General features: G+C 44.0%; 1 protein-coding gene across 2 annotated transcripts; it reads left to right on the forward strand.

Annotated features, from left to right (window-relative positions):
* Window positions 1-39: 39 nt before the first annotated feature.
* tcf20 (transcription factor 20) lies at window positions 40-15,842 on the forward strand. 2 transcript variants are annotated; one of them, XM_063223876.1, is made up of 6 exons: window positions 40-571; window positions 5,553-14,001; window positions 14,153-14,246; window positions 14,751-14,800; window positions 14,962-15,060; window positions 15,604-15,842. In XM_063223876.1, exons 2-5 carry the CDS (start codon window positions 6,763-6,765, stop codon window positions 15,019-15,021), a joined length of 7,443 nt encoding a protein of 2,480 aa, XP_063079946.1. In that variant the 5' UTR covers window positions 40-571; window positions 5,553-6,762; the 3' UTR covers window positions 15,022-15,060; window positions 15,604-15,842. The 2 variants fall into 2 exon arrangements, with proteins under 2 accessions (XP_063079946.1, XP_063079954.1); XM_063223884.1 differs by having other exon boundaries at window positions 15,609-15,842.
* Window positions 15,843-21,135: the final 5,293 nt, after the last annotated feature.

The following is a 21,135-nucleotide window of genomic DNA, read 5'->3' on the forward strand; positions in this document are numbered from 1 at the left end:
TGGGAGGGGGTGAAGGAATATGAGTGTGTGTGCAATTTCAAGGCGGTCTTTCAATTGCAAAAAAGGGAAAATCAGTGTACATAAACGAAAACGACCGTCCAATGTAAATGGGCATAGCGTTATAGGTACCTCAAGCTGTTCTCCTGTGCAGATGCAGGAATTCATTAGTTGAAAAACCTACGAAGCAGCAATGCGTGAGATTTTAAGTCGAGCTAGGTGGATTCACCTAAACGGTGTGTGAGGAAAGGAGAGAAGAAGAAGAGGGAACCAGTGGGAAGGGGGCGGGGGTGTATGGACCTCACTGGTTGCGGGACCTATAAGCACCCCGATCGCGCTGTTGTTATTTTTAGAGGTAAAGGACAAAAGAAAGATTTTTTTAGAGGAACGGCCCCTTATTCCAAGGAGTGAGACGGGGCCCCCGACTTCGCCGCCGCTGGTCGGGGCTGTCAAGACGATCGAAGGAGAGGGGAAAGCGGCGGAGCAGTCGACTCAAGTCCGGGGTTTCCTGCTACAGTCGCGGGAATCACACAAAACACCCTTTCACTTCTCGTGGGGCCTTCGGCGTTCTCAGGTATGCACTGAGATAATACGTCTCCAGTTTATCTATTCTCCATCATGCTTGAATTGGAAAGGTATCATGTGAATTCCGTGCTAACATGATGATTCTCCCTCACCACAGCAGCATCATTCATGGCTAAATAACGTTATTTGTGTTAGCCCATTGCTCACCTTATTTTTATTCACCTTATTCTGTCACAGTGGCTCGATAGGGTAGGGTGGGGTAAAACGCCCCCACGGGGCAATATGCCCCCTCACCTGTTTTCCCTAAAAAACCACTAGAGGGCTTAAATATACATTTTCACTGTTTCTATGCATTACGTTGACAACGGGGATATACAAATTGTCCAGAGAAAACGACTGAAACAAAGTATTTTTTGAAGGGAAACGATTTACATGGTATTGATCTAATTTTCAGATGTGAGTAAACACGTGTTTATAAAAATGTAGTTAAGCATTATATTGCAGTATTATATGATAGAAGAAGAGTGAAGTCTGTAGTTTCAGAGTATATAGGCTGTTTATAATGAATACAATTACATTTTAATAACTTGACCATTTTTTGAAAAAACAGCTTGTGGGGTAAAACGCCCCCTATGCAGAGGGGCAAAACGCCCCCAGGGGACTATCACAATATTAGGCTATAATAACATTATTATTAACATTACTTTGTAAAAAAACCAACATTTTTTATATTTCATGGTGTAAACAGATGTTAAAGTCTGAATATTTGAACAAAACCTAAAATATTTAGGCTAAGTTACCTCATCTATTTAAATATGCTAGCAGAGTTAGCACAGTTAGCTCAGGCTAATAACTAGCCTATTGTAGCCTATAATAGGCCTATTATATTTATTAATGCATGTATTGATTTTCATATATACATTTAGCCTAGTTATTGTGATATAGACCTATATTTATTCACAATATATGTTTATTCATGCTAAATTTAGCTTGTATTTTACATTTGACTGTTCAGATTTATGCATATTAGGCCTATATTTGTTAATTCATATCATCCTTAAATAAATATGAATACGATATACTGCACTGTTGAAAATATTACCTCTCTTTTCTTTTCAGAGGTTAAAATTCATACTCTGGTCACTTTGGTGATGATATATGAAGCAAACAGGCTAGTAACAAAGGGGGGCATTTTACCCCATCTCAGGGGGCGTTTTGCCCCACTGGTGGGGTAAAACGCCCCCTTCACACCCAGTTTTGTTTTTGTTAAAATATGAATAAACTATTAATTTGTAACAATTTCCGTGATGGATTATTAATCATGTCACTGCCACCAAATACTGTGACAAAAACTAAATCATATGGCTTACTTCTGCTTAGAGAAAAGTTACACTTTCCTTAAGGGGGGCGTTTTGCCCCACCCTACCCTACTACTTTTCTGTTGTGGGAACGTAAACAATGGCAAGCCATATGAAGTGCGTTTTCTTGCAAGACTGGACTGGCAACTGTAATCATTGAACTGGATGTAACGTTACCTCACAATCAAAGGCGAATTGGTATGATGGGTTACAAGCTGGCTACAATGTAGCCACAGCCTTTGCACAATACGCAGTAGCGGTTGCTATCCAGATAATTAGCCTGCTCGCTAGCCTCCAAAATCTGCATGCCATTAGTCAATGGGATGCAAAATACACATCGTAACATTTTATTCCAAACAAAGATATGGTACATGTAGGCTATACGCAAACGGTTTGATTTTACGACGCATCAATTTGCAGCACAAATGACGTTATCTAAGGTTCGCTACGTGTTAAATGTAGCCTGTTAGCAGACTGCTAAATCATCAATTGCACATACATTTGGCATCCAGTCTTATATCAAAGAGCGTGACCCATTATTCGTCCAAGTTCAATTTGGGTTAAGCGTTTCTGGCTTGCGTGTCAAGTAGTAACGGATGAGCAGTTTCGGATGCATAAATGCGTAATGACAATGGGTATCCACATTTGTTTGTTTTGTGCAGTATAATTAAACCGTGATTTGAGATAACGTCAGACAGAGCCCTTCACGCTTTTATGTCTGGTCGCTTTCACCCCGACCTCAGAATCCTCTGACCTACGCTGCGTGACCCCAGTCTGGCTGCGTGACGGCATTGTGTCACCCTCTAAAAACCATGCCATTGAACAGTCTTTATCTTCCTATAATCTTCAGCGTTTGAATAGTTTCGCTGAAGCCCATCTGTTTTGGTGTTACTACCTTGATGATTTGCATGCCTGCCATGGTGAGAATCGCAGGCCTAGAGACGTTTAATTCAATATCCTTATATTGCAAAGCTAAGACTTTGCCCTTAGTATTGCTTACGCTGTAGGAGATGATCTGGGGCTGTGTAGGCTAATATTTCTGGGCATTTCTGGTTATTGACATGTGGCCTTTTTTCACAGACCCGCTATGCAAAGGCCTAGGCCATAAAGTAATTTCCAGTGCAGGTTACACAATGGACATGTGTCAGAAAGCCCATTCATGACAAACGACCCCATTAAGGTGGCCTCACCCCCTAATTAGACTGGGCTGTAATGAAATGGCCAGGCAGTGCGTTAAAAGCAAGCTTTATAAACCCCCGCCTGAAATCAGTATGTGTCTGATAGTATTCATTCCCATTTTTTTACATACATGTGTACAAAACAGAGTATGGAATTCACAAATATATGAAAGGTATGACTAATTCGTGTCTGTGAACAAAAAATATCACACTGTTTTGAAGGAGGTTGTACTGACACTGTTATTACTTCAAGGTGAATCTCACTTGGAAGATGTCCTGTTTTGGACCTCGTCTGCATCCCAAATGTGAACTGAAAAACCATTTTCATGTCAGGCAGAGGCAGATAAGCATGTATTAGAATGGTTTCAGATGGCATAACTGGAAAGAATGCAAAATCAATACGAGTGCCTCACTCAGAATATCAGGACACAACTAATAATTCAGTCATTACAAGGATACAATTTGTGTCACAGTTTCCACAAATCCAACCACACTACGTATGTGAGGGCTTGTCTGACACGATGGAATAACACAAAGCGGTAACAGAGTCAGTTAAAATGCAATATGAATAATAAACAACACTGGAGGCTGATGGGCCGCCAATGGTTTGACTCGATTCATGATGCGGATGCACATATTATGTAAGTCTAGACATTGTTTATCATGCCAGTGCCTCATGGAAATTAGGCATTTGGGTAAAATTGTGCATCATGAATTCCACAGATTTGGGCTCTTCTCCTCGCTCTGGTTGTCTTGTTGATATCGCATATACAATGAAATTTGTGGCCTATCCATTGCAGATGCTTAATCTTTTTCTTGTGAAACATGAATCCGATTATACGCGTCAGGTTTTTTTTTCCTTTAATTTTTTTTGCTGGGACCTTGCAGTGCCAATGGGGTCTCCAAAGACTCCACAGTTTGGTAAGAACAAGCCTAGTGAATTCATTTCAGTCTAAACTGCAGGCCTACTTTTAGTAAAAACCTCATAGCTTTGTTGCAAAGACAGAATGAACCCTAAAGGATCATCTGGTTTGGGATTTGCCTACCGATCGGAGGGAACCCAGTCATGTTTGTTACAAATCCACATTCTTAGAATACCCCCCTAGTTAGGACAAGGTTGTTTTGGCTTCCGATGCAGCGTCATTAGGTCCAGCTGCATGTTGGTCTGAGTCTATCTGAACAGCACCGGAATATCCTGTGACCATACCCACAATGTGTACAGAATGGCATGTGTCGAGTGGCGCCAAAGTCCGTCGTGGCACACATTCTGTGGAGGGGTGGAGTTGCAGTTGGTAGTGCTGAGTTTCAGTTGGGCCGGATTGTTGTTTTCAGCAGACAAAAGAACCGCAGGTCTCTCTGCCGATTCTTAATTGTCCATGGTTTACATTTTTGGTACATTTCATCTCTGAACAGACTCAAAGCTATTTCTGAGCACGATTAGGTTTTTTTTCTTAGCTGATTAATCATATAACTTGTGTCCACTGACTATAGCTGCTTGAGTTCCAATGGGTCAGTAAACAAGACGTCCTGTAGCTTACATAAATGGACTGTAATATCTTAGGCTATGGCCCTTTCACTTCAAACTGCAGTGTACGTAGGCATGCTTGAATATACAGCTGTAATGTCTAAACAAAATGTATCATCATTACTGTAGTCTGAGGACAAAAGAGGACAAATCGTGTGTAAGGGCCCTGATTTTGTATTTAATTACGGGAAACCTTCTTTTGTCTGTTAATGTTACGATGAACTGACAAGGCCTAAAGCTGATAGCAGGATTATTTGTTGAAAGGAAAATTTACAAATCATTTAACAGAAAATGTTCTCTGAATATGGTTAGCCAGCAGTCATTTAATCTAATAAAGGGATTACATATAGTAGGCATAGCTATCATTGTTATCATAATGTTAACTATGTCACAAGGTGTGAAGGTTGTCTGTGAGCAGAATAAGCCTCCACTTCAATGTATTAAAAACAGTGATAATTGCCTTACTTGCAGAGGGTTCTCCATTACTATGTAATACATAAATGATCAGTGTTTTCATTATTTAATGGAAATGTTTTATTTTCTTACACCAGCCCAACAGTTTTAAGATTATTTAACAGTCAAGGGTTTTGAAAATCACACAGTATCCAGAGGTCTCTGGTGTGTTTGTATGTAATGGCACTACAAAAGCAATTTATGGTACAATATTCTGTGTAATGACTAGGTAATATTAAATATCACATATTGAACGTGTTCTTTGCCACTGCCGTTGAGACTCAGTTATTGCCTATGAATAAACTGCAATGCTATTATGATCTGGTGTATAAGATTGTGACATGATGTCAAATTCAAGTAAAAAGGAATTCAGGGTGGTCAGGGCAAAAATAACATTGAACCAAACTGATGTTTGTCACAGAGATATGTACACAACAGTGTGTCATGATTATGTTCTTAGACAGCTATTTCTAAACCCATTTTTATGTTTTTTGTTTTTTTGTTTGTTTGTTTCAGATGTTGTCATCCCGTATTGCAGAAAAGGAAGACGTGAAATGAGATGAGAGAAAGGAAGACCTGAAATATGATCACAAAGAAAAGCCTTACTCTCAGATGGCACCATGCAACAAGGAACGAGGCCAAATGACCTTCAAATGAATGGAAAGTGCACAAGCAAACAGTGTGGAACATGTGAAACAACCTGATGGTCTTACCATACAACTGAGAATAAACAAAAAGGGAAAAACAAAACAATTGGAGTTGAGAACACAAAGAGGACTTCTGGGGACCAAAGAGTTTTTCAAAACGTCACCTGAAGACATTGTATTTCACCATATTTGGGAGGAAGGAAATAGAATCTGTGGAAATATCTTGGCATCAACATCAATGAACATGTGAAATAGCCCGTGGATTTTTTTCTAGTGCAATGGAAGTACAAGTTGTAGTATTTGACAGCTGGACTGCTATATGTAAGCCCACAGAGCTACCGGACAACAGTGTTTGTGAGCAATTTGAGAGAACGGACGATTTGCAGTGATTGCTGTCTCACTTGTGTCCGCTCCCTTGCGAGCATTTTTAGTATAACCACATTGATTTTTTTTCTTTTTTTCCATTTTTGATGGGACAGTGTAATTTAGTGTGTGCATCGGACTCAAAGAATTGGTGTATCTTGAAATTTCACTCACCAAAAACGTTATTTGTGCCAAACATCAACAACTGCATAGAAATAATAGCAACATCTGCTAAGTGTTTTGAATGTAACTGCTGCTACACTTCACACCACCACACTCTCGGTTGCTGTTTGTGGAAATTTGAACTCAATGCTTCAACTTTTCAATTATTTATTAGTCCTCCTCCTAAGAGACCACATATTTACCTGCAGACTGAAAATTCAACCTCTTTTTTGTCATTGCATCACTAGCTGTGGAATATCTCACTGGAATTGTTTGTTTTTTAAATAATAACTGCCAGTCTGTTCCCGCCTCATAAATTGCTGTGTCAGCACCCCCTGGCTGTGACCAACTTGTGTTGATATTTTTACAACCAGCCAGGAACTTCATACACTTAAGCACTTAATTTTCAGTGATAAATTCCGTATTCAAATACAGACAAGTCAACTGAGCCAGCTGTTGCTCCTGGAACATTTCACAAGGTGTCCTTTCACAAATATCAGATCAATACGCCTGAAGTTTTTCATAAAAAAACCCTCCAAACCAGTCTAAAGAAAATGCAAAACTTTCCCAACAGCCCAGCCTCTCTCCACCCAGGCTTCGCCAACAGGAGTGGGAGTATGATGAGCTCTCCATATCCCCCACACTCAGGGGAACCTCAGATATCCCCCAGATCAATAGAGGAGTACGCCGCCATGCAACAACAAGCCCAGGCAAACCCTCAAGGTCACAGTCAAGGTCACATGCTCCACCGCGGACAACAGCACCCCGGCCATGCTGCTCACCTCCAGGGCTATGGCTCGAGGAACAGGGCGACCGGGGAGGTACCACAAAGTAGCCCCCACGGCGGGGCCAGTAGCAACCCGTACCGGAAGGACATGGAGTATTATTTCGCAGCAGGTGGCAGAGACAGAAGCAGACGAGGGGGCATGGGCTATGGGACAGCCTTTGGGTACTCAAACATGGATGGGCACATACCCCACCAGTACAGACACGGCGTGGGGTCGGGCTCAGCCTCGGGAATGATGTCACCATACCCTCTAGACTTTGCGTCCCCCGCAGCCTCTGGAGGTGGTGTTGGCGGCGGCAGCGGTACGGGATCTTTCTCCCCTTCTCAGCAGTACAACATGGGCCAAGGCCCCTCCATGCAGTCGGTGGCAGTGTCACCAATGTCCCAGCGGCAGCACAGCCAGAAATACCCTTCACACCAAGCAGCACTACACCAAGGGCAGCCCCATAGGTCTTACCCTCTGCACAGTCATAGAATGCCCCCTCAGTTTTCACACTACCCATCGGGGTCCGCTGGAATGTATAACTCCCCGCCACACCGATACGATGGCAGTGGTGCAGTCGACGCGGTTAAAGTAAACAGCTCACCAACCCACTCCAACCCCCCTTCCTCTAACAGCACAGGCCCACCTGAGAGCATGGGTCAGCCCTATCCAGCTGGCCACCCCCAGTATTCCCCACAGTCCCATTCCCTGCACAAGCATGCTGGCTCTGGGCAGCGCAACTCCCAACACAGTATGGCAGCCGGCTATGATGCTGTGAAAATGCAGCCTCATGCAGGTCAAGCAGGCCATCCATATTCAAAGCATTCCCAGCCCCCCGGTCCGTCGCCAAGCCCCGCCATGCCACACCACACCCCTCAGGAGGTCTCGAAATCGCCCATGAACTCCCAACCCCAACCAGCTCAAATGCAGCAAAACTTTAGCCCCATATCTAACCCCTCGCCGGCTGCTTCGGCAGTGCAGTCTCCCAGCTGTAGCTCGTCCTCTTCGCCCCTCATGGGCGTCTCTGAAGGCTCTGCACACCCCTCTGCGCCCCCTGTACAGCCACCGCCCCAAAGCTCCCTGTCACACCCTCGCAGCAGCCATGGTCATGGAAGGTTACTGCAGACCGTGCCTCAACTTAGTCCGACCGCCCACTCCAACAGCAGCATAAGTAGCTGTGGGAGTAGCATTGGTGGCAAAGCTGGCCACCCTACTGTGGGTGTGGGCCGACATGGACTTACAAACAAGGGATCAGCAGCAAGGGAGGACGGGCCTTCCTCTCTCTACCAGTCTTGTCCCCAGGAAAAAGTCATGGCAGATCCTGGCCTTAACAGCTTGAATGCTCTGACATCTCAAGTGGCTAACCTACCGAATACAGTCCAACACATGATGCTCACTGACTCTCTACTAGCTCACAGAAAAGGCAAAGATGGCGGACAACACCCGCTTGCGCAACCGTCATCACAAGTTGTGCCCTCCCCTCATTCAAAGGGCCACGGTGCCACAGGTGGTGATGGTGGTTGCTCTGATAGGATGGGTGCTGAAGACCTCTCCACTAAGCCTGAAAGAGCTCCAGAGGCCAAAGAGGAACAGGCGGAGCACTTTTCTGATGGTGAGGCCAAGAGAATGCGGCAAATGAGTGGCACCAGCAACGAGTCGGAAGCAAACAGCTACTATTCTCTGTCAAAATCCCATGGAGAACAGACCAATGTTCAACTACAGAGTCCCTCAGACCAAAGTTGCCGTAGGTTGCCACTTCGTGTTGACACTGAAGTGTCTAAGAAGCAGTCGTCCGCTCAGTATTCAAGTGTTGGTGGAGTTCATACTAAAACACCAGATGCCCAGACTCCCTCCTCATCATCACCACCATCTGTCCCCCCCTCTGCACAGCCTAGTCCCAATCTGCCCCCTTGCCTCCCCCCGTCCTCCATTGCCTCATCAGCCACTCCCTCCCCAGCTCATTCCTCACTATCCAATTGTTACTTTGAGAGTGACGCTGCAAATGCAGACACTAAAAATGGAGTGAGAGAAAGGGAACCCACTGAAATCAAAATGGAAAGACCTAGTAAAACTGAAATTGATGAAGTGAACAGAAAATGGGAGAGTGTCACTCATAGAGGGGATCTTGGAGTCATGACTGAAGGAGAGGCGTCAAAGATGATGCAGACCATAGATAATTGCAAAGTGGAGATGTTAAGCCCCAAACAAAATGAGAACAAGGATGGAAGGTCAGACAAGGGGCAAAACTTTTTACCTGATAGATCTTTAAATGCTGCTGAGCCACAACATGGAGGAGTTGGTGTAATTGTGTCAACACGCCCCGACTCTAACCCCTCTGAGATGACTAAGCATCCTGACAATACCCCTTTGTCTCCTCAATATGGTGGCCCTCTACTCTCAAATCAGCAACATTTTCAAGATGAAAGAAAGTTCCTCAGAGATTCCCGGAGCCATAATGGTGATGGTGACGGTCCTGTAAACCAATTCCCTGGACAATATGATGCATCCTCCAAACCAGAATTTGGGCAAATGCCACCACACCTGGCTTACAAGTTTGGAAATCATGATGCATCCTATAACACTTGCATGAGCATGAAAAACAGAGGGAGAATGACCCCAACACCAGGGATGGCGGCAAACCCAAGATTCCCAGGATACAACCAGCCACAGCCCCCTTTCGGCTCTTTGCCCAGAAAGAATCCTGGAATCATGGGTTTGGATGCACAGGTGAGAAGAGCAATGGGAATTGGACCAAGACCTGAACACAACAATTCTGCTATGCAGCAACCGTATCCAAGTTTATTGCAAGAGGTCCTTCAAGGCTATCACCTAGACCGACGCTATGGGCGTCCTGAACAAGCGAGCGCCCATCTGCAGTCTCCAAACATGGCTCAACACGCCTACCAAGCCAGACATCCCTATGGTATGATTGAAGGCATGAAACCCCATGGAGTCAGTTCTCCAGCCATGATGGGTGGAGTAAACATGCTTCACGCTGAGATGACTCCAGGTAAGCCTCATCCTCTAAATCAAGCCCAGGCGTCTGGGAATGAAATGGGACAAGCAATGCCCCAACCTTCATGGGACCCTGAGGTGCAGAGATTGAAGGGACCTCATGGTGTACCAGCAGATAAAAGCAGAGTAGGTGCATCTCCAAATCAGTCATCCCATATGCAGCAGCCCACAGACTTGACTGCCGGTACTCCACCAAAGCACATCAACTTAGCTGACTACTCCTTGCCACAGAGGAAATCGTCCTGCTTGACCAGTCCTCCTTCTGCTGTGCAACAGCTTCTATTGCAGGATGTTGAGCCGCTGGGTGGCCGTACCACCCCTAGCAGTCAAACACAATTGTCAACCACCTCTCTCTTGTCACCAACCTCAGAGCGGCGGTCAGTTATCTGTGATGTGTCTCCTTCTCGAAGAACGCCTGATCAAGAACTGGGACAATTTGGATCACCTGCAGCTTCAGTTATCCAACAAACATTTTCCTCCCCACCACCACCTGAGCAAGATAGGAAAGACCAGCCGGGAGAAAAGGCTGAGGTCAAAACTGAGCCTCTGACCTCCTCCGAGGCTTCAAGTCAATGTGGAGAAGATCTGTCAACTGATGCTATCAAGAAAAAGGGCAAATGTACAGTCTCGTTAGTAGATATACATTCCAACCATCAAAGGACCACTGGCGGGAGTATTGACCTTTCCGCCACTGCTCAACACCATCCACATCGAATTCCTCATCATTCCGTCCAGAACCCTCTAATGTCCCCTCAAAGACAGCAGACCTGCTCCCAAGGACTTGATGTTACTGGTAGTCCTGCTTCTGCATATGCTGGTTATCCATATGGGGATGTGAGGGAAGGAAATCCAGATATGTCTAGAATGCATAATCCTGCCTACCACGGTTATGGCATGACATCGTCCCAGTCCCAGCTTGGTAACAAACCTGAAGGGTACTCTCATCCTCTTTCCCACCACCATGCACATGATGCTAACACTAAAATTGACTGGCGAACCAATCCCAACAGACCCACGGAAATGATGATGCCCAACTCTGCTTCTGAAATCAATGCTCCTCAAAGCCAACCTGAACAGAAACTAATGTCCCCAACTGATGGCCTGACCAACTCAGCTCAGTTACCAAGGCAACAGCCACCATATCCGGGAGCCTTCTATGACATGAAAATGTGGGAAGCCTTTGCCTCACGAGAGAGTGGTGGAGGCATGTTGGAGGGAGATCCCTCCACAAGAGTCCAACAGCCAGCTTCTGCTGCAGTTCCTGAGCCAGTTCCTCCCCAATCTGCCCCAGGCCCCGCCCACCCTGAGGTCGAAAGCCCACGGGTGGCAGTAGAGGACCCTGCAAAGCCTCCTCATTTGGTAGCTGCTCCCAATTCAGTCAGTAATGCTGCCAGTAATGCAAGCAGCACTGCTGGAAACCAAGGTACTCCCCAGGTCCGTCAGTTCAGAACAGGGTCTGGGGAACCAAATCCATTAATGATGAGGAGGAGAGTGCGCTCCTTTATTTCTCCCATACCTGCTAAAAGGTTGCACCAGGATGGTACTCAAAAGGCGGGGCCTAGTTCTTATCAATCTCCAGTGTCCCACTCTGATCCTAGATACCAAAATGACAGCGATGCAGATCTGTCCCGCTCCAGATTGCCCTCTCCATCACCCAATTCCCAGTCACCACCAGCACAGGGTAAAACAAAGGTATTACCTCAAAGGAAGGGAAGGGGTCTAAAGTTAGAGGCCATTGTTCAAAAAATAACACCAGGTGGCAAAAAAGGTGGCGATTACAACAGCCATGGAGACTCTGACTCAAATTACCCAGACAATGAAGGACCACCCTACATTTCGGATGATCCAGATATTGGGGCACGTTTTGCAAGTCCTTACCTCGGAGATGGGCAGTCTTTGGATGACGTCTTAACATACAGAGGACTAGATGACACTGGGCCTCCACCCATTACTGCATATGATTCCATCAAAGAAAGCTCTACAGGTAGCTCTATTGGAGGTGCTCTTAGAGGGTTGCAGTCAGATTTCGACTTTGGATTAGGCACATCAGCAACCCCAGGATCTCTTGTGGGAGAAGGTGATAAGGATGACCTTAGGATGGCATCAGAATTCACCTTGCTGGGGCCTTTGCCCCCTGCACCACCTTGTCCTCGTCCAGTCCAAGGTTCTCCACCTCCATCTTCTTCAGCCCTGTCAGATATTCAACAATTTACAAGCACCTACCAGCAATTGGAGACCCGAAGGGGTGAGCAGTCTGCTGCCAACCTTCTGAGACAAAAGCTGCAGGAGTCAGGGATGGGTTTTGATGATTATTCCAGCAGTGACTACTATGGAACCTCCCCCGCACACGGTCAAGGCCATCATGCATTATCCAGGTCACAGGTTTCCTCTCCAAGAAGCGGAATGTCAATGTCTGACACAAAACCATCTGATAACTCTGTGCCAAAGGGGTACTTTCCTTCTGGCAAGAAAAAGGGAAGGCCTGTTGGGAGTGTGAACAAACAAAAACGTGCCCAACAAAACCAGCAGCAGGCTGGGGTGCCAGGTTCTGCTGTGGCAGGCCAGTTATCCCCTGCCGTGGCCTCAGCAGTAGCCCAGGCTGCCCCTTCCGCCATCACCAAGACAGAGGTATCCGCTTGTCCCATAACAATGACCGAAATCCAAATACCGTCAACTTCAACTCAGCCCATTCAGCCTGCTGTTGTAAAGGTGGATGTAGAGGGGGAGGAGGCACCATTAGAAGTTGCTGCGAAGCCTGGTAGACACAGGCAAAGGAAGGGAAAAGATGACAGCGAGGACGGAGCAGTCAGCTGCAGGCAGCGGAGGAGACGTAGAGCAGTGCCAATAACTTCAAAGGAGGAGCCGGACACAGCTAGCATTGGAGCAACTGTTGGTGGCCTTTTTCCTGATAAGCAAAACAATGGCTTTTTCCCATACATACACGTGGAAAGGAAAATTATTGAGCTAGGAGCTGTATGCACTATTGTCAATGCAGAGGAGGAGAACGTGAAATCTGGGAAAGGTGGTAGCACGGATACTCTCAAAAACCTTGCTCAGATGGCCAGACGAGACAAAGGCACGGCGAACGTGAGAGAAAGCAGAGTCTGTGAGCAGGATGAATCTGGAAAAGCTCTGCCCTCCTCTGAATATGTCCTGCCAGGACCCGTGGTCTCGGAAACCCCACACACTGGCCGTCTGCTGTGTTGCCTGTGCCAGAAGTGGGCCAATTACAGGCACCTTGGTGATTTATTTGGACCATTCTATCCCTCCGACTATGCGTCTAAACTTCCTAAGAATCATCCTCAGATTAAACAGGTACTGTCTCAACCTGGAACCAGTGCAATGGGAGGAAACATGATGTCCAATTCAGCAGAATCAACATCCAGTGACACACAGACACTAGACACTTCCAACGTCTCCATCCTAAAATCCTCAACAGACAGCGATTGTACGGTCTATCACGCCACCTACCCAACATCTCCTGCCACCACAGTGGGTACTGCGTCCCCTGCCGCTTTTGAGGAGATGCCTCCCTCCCTTTACTACAGAACTGCCAGTGCCACCATCAACAGGAAGGTGCACGACTGGGAACTGACCCAGGAGTCATCCACTGCTGTAGCAGAACTGCAGAAACCGCCGGTGCTGCAGAACGAGGTCACAGGTGACCCGAAGCCACCGAGCCAACACCAGCCGCCGGATGAGACCCAGCAGTGGCCACAACACCGGAAACTCACTTCCCACCCGCGATTCAAACGACGGCACAAATCTGGAGAGAACCTGCCCAGAACAATTCCCAGCAACAACAAGGCCTCGTTACCATTCCAGCCCCCACCGCCAAGTCTGGACTCTCTCGGCCCTTTGGCTCAGCTCGCTCAACTCCCCCAGATGCCCCTGGATCCAGAGGAGCTGTGGGTGCATGAAGGATGCATCACCTGGGCCAGTGGGGTGTTTCTGGTCAATGGAAAACTGTACGGCTTGCAGGAAACCCTAGACGGTGCAAGAGAAACGGTGAGTATCCATTTGTTTGTTTTTTCTTATTTCTATTGATTCAGTGTGATATTTTTTTCTCTTATGCCTTTTCAATACAGTATGTGCGTCACTGTGGTTGAGAAATACACTGTGATTTGAATTGCTTGTAATTATGCCCGTTTTCCACCAGAATTGTTCTCATTGTGAAATGGTTGGTGCAACTCTTGGTTGCCATAGCAAAGGCTGCACGCTGAGATATCACTACATTTGTGGCATAGAAGCAGGTGAGTATTTCCAGGAATTTTACCTAGCACATATTCAACATGGAGATGGAAATATTTTCATATTGATATTATATTATATCTTTTTTAATATACTTATTATATTTATTCCCAGCAGAAATTACAAAATTGTGATTCCGTCAAGCCGGTCAGATGTAGATACGACAGATACTGTAGTCCAATTTAAAGCATAATAACCCAGCTATGATGGTTAAAAATGCACACATTTGATACCACAACATGGAACATAAAACTTCTCTTACTATGAGGTGATGATTGTACAGTCAGTGAACTTTATTATAAATGCCTTTGTTCATAAATGAAAGTTAAAATGGCAGGGCCAGAATTGCCTCCCTGTTGAGAATATGCACAGTTACACTTCTGCAGTGTATTTGCTCCCTTTGCATTCAGTGAGAGATGGACTGCAGAAGACAAAACCGGTGTTATTTCAGGGATTCTGTTATCTAGCTGGCATGTAATTCTTTTTCTTTCCCCCCTTACCCTCAGACTGTTCTATGAATGAAGAAAACTTTTCACTGAGGTGTCCAAAGCACAAGGTGAGAGGGTGACAAAGTGTCCCAACTCCTCTGCTGAGTGTTACAATGTGAACTGCATTCATGTGGAATTTAGGTTAATCATTGTCACTGCGGGTACAGCACAGAAGAAGCGTACAGTATTCAGTAATACTCCTCTTTCTGCTGTTGCTATTTTTCCACAGTTCTCCCAGAGCAGTAGGCCAACTAAATCCATTTATCTGGAGCAATCCGAGAGAGGCTGAACTTCAGAGCGGACAGACCGAATTGGAAGGGTTGGACATGTGAGTGTTTTAGATCATGAAGTGTTCCTGATTTAGACATTTAGATAAAATTTGCCACCGTCATCAGTCCAGTTTATTTTATTTTATTCTGTAGAAACATTCATAACGATATATTGACAATTCTTATTTGTAGTCTTCCCGTTACAAATTAAAACATAGTATTGCTACTGGATATATAGTACCATGAATATAATGATATTCTAACCAATATACTGAAGGGGCTAGTATCCCTATGAAACAGTTACACATAATGTTGCATGTTGTAAATCTCTAGTAGCACTGTAGTTGACAAACTGCAGCAGGAACAGGGACAACTCTTGACCTTTTCACAAGGTTCTTTAATTTTGCACAATCTGGTGAAAGGTCTGTCTAGAAGTGCTTTGTAGACTTCAGATACAACCACTCAACCACTCATAAAAAAGCACTCATACACGTATGAAAAGGTTAGATTTGTTATTGGCTTGTATTCGTTGACGCTCTGACTTAGTTTTGTGTGCTTCTAGTGACAGCGCTCTATGTTTCTATGTTTTCTGTTTCGTCAAGGCCAGTGGTGATGGGGAAGGACTGTACTCTTTTGTACATGGATTTGAAGTGGATGGAGACTGCATTAAAAGAATGTAAAAAAGACACACACTACAACTCAATAATGGAGTACCAATGACTTTTAAAAAGATGATGTTACCAAGTGACAAAAAAAGAAAATAAGCATTTCACAATACCTGTTGATAACCTAAAAAGGAACACAATGAACGATGGGCAACACGCAGGAGGACTGTCGAAAAAAGGAGGATGAAAATTGACAAACTGCCTCTCTTCTAAAACTTCACATTTGTGTAGACACTTTTGGAAATATTTCCATTGTGATTTCATCAGCACTGTTGTTATTTGCCATTTCCATATTCTTGTCTAGCAAATTTTTGGGAGTGTGAATGTGAGTTTGTGTCAGGAGACAGACCCCTTTTTATAGGGACCGTACCATATGGCTGAACTTGACAAGACAGCAGAGCAAAAAGGGAGGCAGTGTATTTACACTTATGTTACGTTGTATTTTCTTATCATAATCCATCTCTGTATAATTATTTTTAATCGACATTATTCTTTGCTATCAGTATTCTACTCCTGAATCCTAAATGGAAGAATATCGAAAACTAAAGCTGCATCATCTTTACCATGGTCATGAGTGGCCTGGACGACAGTGAAAATCCGTTAGCAACCGCTTGCTCATGTCATGAGGACCTCCCATCATTCCTGAAGGACAAAAGGAAAACTGAAACACCATTTGACATCATTTGGAATGTCAGGGCTGCGTTGCCACAGAGACATAATTGCCTTTTGAGAATGGGCATCTATTTGCCTTTTCGGAAGTGTGTGTGCCTGTGGTGTGTGCATACAGTACGAGTGATTTTTTTCGTGAGTTGTGTCGAGTGAGTGTCAGGTATGCATGGCTGTGTCCATTTTTCTTCGGGGTCATTTGCGAAAAGTGTTCTTATTTTTCATCCTTACGATTTTTACAGCACAGAAAAGTGTACATGACAAATGAAATGGACGTATTATTTTTCAGAAAGAGGAGAAAAAGAAACAGACACTTGGGGGGGGGGGACTAGGATACTGGATCCTAGGAGGATGAACAGGTCACGTCAATGATGTTGTGCATTTTCTCTGCATCATCATCGAGCAACGCTGGCGAAACCGGAGGAGGCTTAAAACATCATTGCAGACTTTTTGTGTAAAGAAGGAATTTGTTTCACAGACGCCTTTTTTTGTGTTTGCTTTGTTTCGGGAAAGGTGCTGTTCGACATTGCAGCAGGGCCGGCTTCCCCTGCCTTTGTTCACAGCCCAGGTGTCATAGAGTCGAAAGTGCTATTGGGAGGGTGCTGAAAGTCCAGAGTCGGGACAGAAAGAGACATTTATCCACAAGGAGTAAAAAGAAAAACAAATTACAGTGTTGCCATAAGCTTAAAAGAAAAAAAACCCACATGGTATTACTATCTTTATCATTTTTTATTATTATTCTTGTAAAAAAAAAAAATGCAAACAAGAAGAATGACCATATGGAAAACATGTTGTACTAGAAAACAAACTGTCAATATGTATATGAATCATGAATACAGCTACAAAAAAGAAAGCTATTCTCTTTTTTTCTTTTACTTCATTCATTTTCTCCCCCATTTTGCTGGACGCAAACTGAAGTCTGTTATTCTTCATGTTGGTTTTCAGGAGTAATGGCACTTTGCTTGTTGTAGTTCTGAAGTAGTCATTTCAGCCTCAGCAACTGAGGTGCTACTCGGTCTCAAAAAGGATTGACTTCTGTTACCATGCCCGTCATAACATGATATTAAACAAAAACTCTCTTTGTGCTCATCTTCATGTCATCTTTCAGCATAGTCTTACCACACTGCAAGTCGTATGGACTTCAATTCAACTTCACTGTGGGAGAGATAACCATTTACCAGTTAACAAGGTGTGCATGCATGCATCCGCATGCATCTCTCTCTCTCTCTCTCTCTCTCTCTCTCTCTCTCTCTCTCTCTCTCTCTCTCTCCCCCTCTCTCTCCCTCTCTCTGTATGTGTTCGTGTTTGCCAAGGGATAAGGCCTAAACCCAACAACTCTGACAGTTGTTTCAGCATGAATTCCTTCGTTATTCCTCGGTCTGCCTGGACACGTTCTCATTCGCTCTCGCAGTCAGTGCTGGTGGTGAAGGTGCTCCCATTGTGTTTATCCAGCACTACTGATGCTGCTCCTCCTCACATCAGAGCCTTTGTCAGGCCAAAGGTCAACCAGATCCTTGATAGGATACAGACATACTGATCGAATTCTGATTCTCTTTCTCACCCAAGCTCTACTGTATTCTGATCCACTGTGCTCCTTGTGTGGGGAAACTAGACTTTTCAATCAACTCTCTAGAGTATTAATGTCTCATTTACCTTACGAAGAGAGTGGATTTTGTTTATTTATTTATTTTTTATTAATTTTATTTTGTACAGAAAGTTCAGGGTCACTGTGTCACCCTCTGGGCTTTGTCATTTGGAGGGCTGACATCTGGCTGGTTGTATCCCTCACACCTCCCCCTTGTGGTGACTCCTGGGAACTTCACGATGTTGTCTGTCATATGACATAATGTTAAATTATTTCCACGCTAACAAGTGGGATTCACTCTCCTATGTTGAATACACACAAGCTTATAAATGGCCACTAAGCTGATATATATTCAGGGGCTAGGAAGCAACAGAGGGAAGATGAGAGGAGATAAAGAAGAAGAGGATGGAGAAGTATTAAAAGGCGGAAGAGCGGAGGGAGATAAGACAAGGAGATGGAGATGCAGCATCAGGTCATTCAGGGGTAGCCTGATCATCATGACTTTGAAATCTCTTGGAGACTTGGTGTTGCATCACTGCAAGGCCGGAGCGGAGCCTGGGTAACTCAGGGGTACAGACTCAGAGCCGCAGGGAAGCCCACAGCAGGGACGAAGGGGTCAGCTTTCCTGGGCCCATGGTCTTCATTACATTCTATGGATTTTTTTTTGGCACTTCCTTCTTTGCAGGAAGTGCCAGGGCACTATAAGTTTAATGGGTGGTCTTATCATTTATACTGAGAGTTCAGGTGCAAAATCCTCTTAGAGCTGCTACAAAAATCTATTAAAAAATATTTTAAAATAGTATTCTCAAGTAGGCTACTCTTATTAAAATGCCACTGCAATGTTAGCAATTACACTGACTCAAGCCCAAACAAAATGAGGTGGACTGATTTTGAAAGGAACAGATTTGAACTTGATTTTCACATATTTGCAGTTTTTCCAAGTATTCAAGTCAAGTCAACTTTATTGTCAAAAATCTATGTAGCAAGGTTAGCACAAACGTTTGAAATTGCATTTGACCAGTCTCCAATGTGCAGTTAAACTAAATATAGGCTACATAAAATACATTGACACACATACACACACAATGTGCAGTGAAAACGAACATACATGAATTTACATACTTTCTCTGATACATTTCAGTCATAACACAAACACACACACACACACACACACACACACACGCAGTAGAAAAACTAACATACTGATACAAGACGTACAATACACACGCATAGTGTGCAATGAGAGGACAACATACTGATGGACAATACAGACACACACACACACACACAGCAGCAGAGAGTACAATCAGTGGTCATAGAGGTTGTATCCTGTAGTATTGAGGCAGTATATAAGGTGCGAAGGGTAAAGTGCAAGAGGAATGGTGAAAGAAATGTTCATGTGCATATTTTGTTCTTCTCAGTGTTTTCAATACTTAGATGTATTGGTATCAGAACTGTAGCATAGCTTAGCATAAACACTGGAAGTAAATGGAACCATTAGCATCAAGCCACAAGTGATCACTGTACAGGATTAAATAGCCGTTATGTACCCCAGTAAATTTTACATTCATTACGTCAAAATTGATTTATAAGTACATTTGATGATGTTTTTTTGGTACCATAGACTTGTATTGCTACGCTTAATATGACTATAGGCGAAACACATAGAGAATACATTCTGTGTATTCTCATATTTAACTAGGGTTTAACTACATATGAGCAATTTCCAATCTTCTGACTTTATAGAAATACAGCCCATTTTTGTACTCATCAGAAATGTACTTAGAGGGTTATACATCTGAACCTCACATTATTATCATCATCATTACTATAATAATTATTGTGATGATGATGATGATGATGATGATGATGATGATGATGATGATTATTATTAGCCAGAAAATGATTTTGCATACAGCTTAGCTTCTTTCTTGGAAATGTTTTTTTTATTATTATTTATTTTGGGCTTCCAGACAAGAAAATAGCACAGTCTAATGCAGCAAAAGCCTCGATGACGTGACTGTAAGGTAACCGGCGGCGATTATTTCGGAGAATATGGAGCAGATTGAATAGCGTGTGGATGGATTAAAGAATGGAGCTTAACTGCAGACAAAACACACACACACACACACACACACACACACACACACACACACACACACACACTATTTCGTTGATAAAAGAAGACTCACAGAAGGCATCCTTTGCAGACAAACACACACGCACACACACACACATACCTTAGAGGTCGAAAATAGGGTGTGGGCTTTGATGCAGAAGGGGAAATTGAAAAGCAGTAAGAAGGGAAGGGACAGGGGCCCTTCAGTTCAGCCCAAAGTCCCCAAACGCTTCACAAGGGACCAACAACAGAGCAAGAAAAGACTGGCTGGTGAGTTGAATATGACTTCCTTCATTGTGCTTTTATTTTTTTGTATCTGTGTATATTGTTTTCATTTAATCATTTTAAAATTAATTTATCCATTTTAAAATGCATTTATCAGATGCACTGCTTGCTACATTAAACTACCATGCTGTATATGCATAAAATAAACTGCATACCAGGCCTATTTACACAGCACATTTTTGTCCAATTGATGGTGATAGAATTCCTTTCCCTTTCTAGTCCCCCAACTCAGGGGGTCTGTTCTGTGCTAGAGTATGGTTCGGTGTGGTGTTTGATCTGTCATCTTCTGTCCTCCATGTCCTGGTTTCTCCCTCTTAATCCCTAATCTAGTCCACCTCTAGCACAATAGGCCCGCGAATGATTAAAACACACGCACACTGACACACACACACACATAAACACACACTGCAATAACTAATCACTAGTATTTTCCTGTGCGATAGATATGGAGAGGATTTATTCCCGTGCTGTTGTCCAGTGTTTGCTGTCAGTTGGGGCTTAATACTGGCACCATAGTGGTAGGGGGTATCCCTGGATACCATATCTGTTGGCTTGCTTCTTTATTCCTTTTTGTTTGCATTTTTCCTCTCTGTTTTTTTATTAAGACTATTACTTCTCTAGCTTACCTCTTTTCAACTCATTTGATTGCAATCCTGTACCTCATGTGCTTTGTTGTATTAGCAGTTTTTTGTTCATCTCGATATTTTGACTTCATTTCCTCCTGGTCTTTCTTGTGTCCTGTGGTAGTTTCCCTCCCCACCCTAGCCCAGGTCTCTCGCCCTCTCATGTAAACCTTTCTTGGCTTGGCTAGCTA

Source organism: Engraulis encrasicolus, chromosome 2, assembly GCF_034702125.1.
Source record: "Engraulis encrasicolus isolate BLACKSEA-1 chromosome 2, IST_EnEncr_1.0, whole genome shotgun sequence".
NCBI classification, from domain to species: domain Eukaryota; kingdom Metazoa; phylum Chordata; class Actinopteri; order Clupeiformes; family Engraulidae; genus Engraulis; species Engraulis encrasicolus.

Coding starts and splice junctions, on each gene's coding strand:
- tcf20 (XM_063223876.1), top strand. CDS start 6,763: ATGCAAAACTTTCCCAACAGCCCAGCCTCTCTCCACCCAGGCTTCGCC. Junction 14,002..14,152: donor TAGACGGTGCAAGAGAAACG/GTGAGTATCCAT, acceptor GTTTTCCACCAG/AATTGTTCTCATTGTGAAAT. Junction 14,247..14,750: donor CATTTGTGGCATAGAAGCAG/GTGAGTATTTCC, acceptor CCTTACCCTCAG/ACTGTTCTATGAATGAAGAA.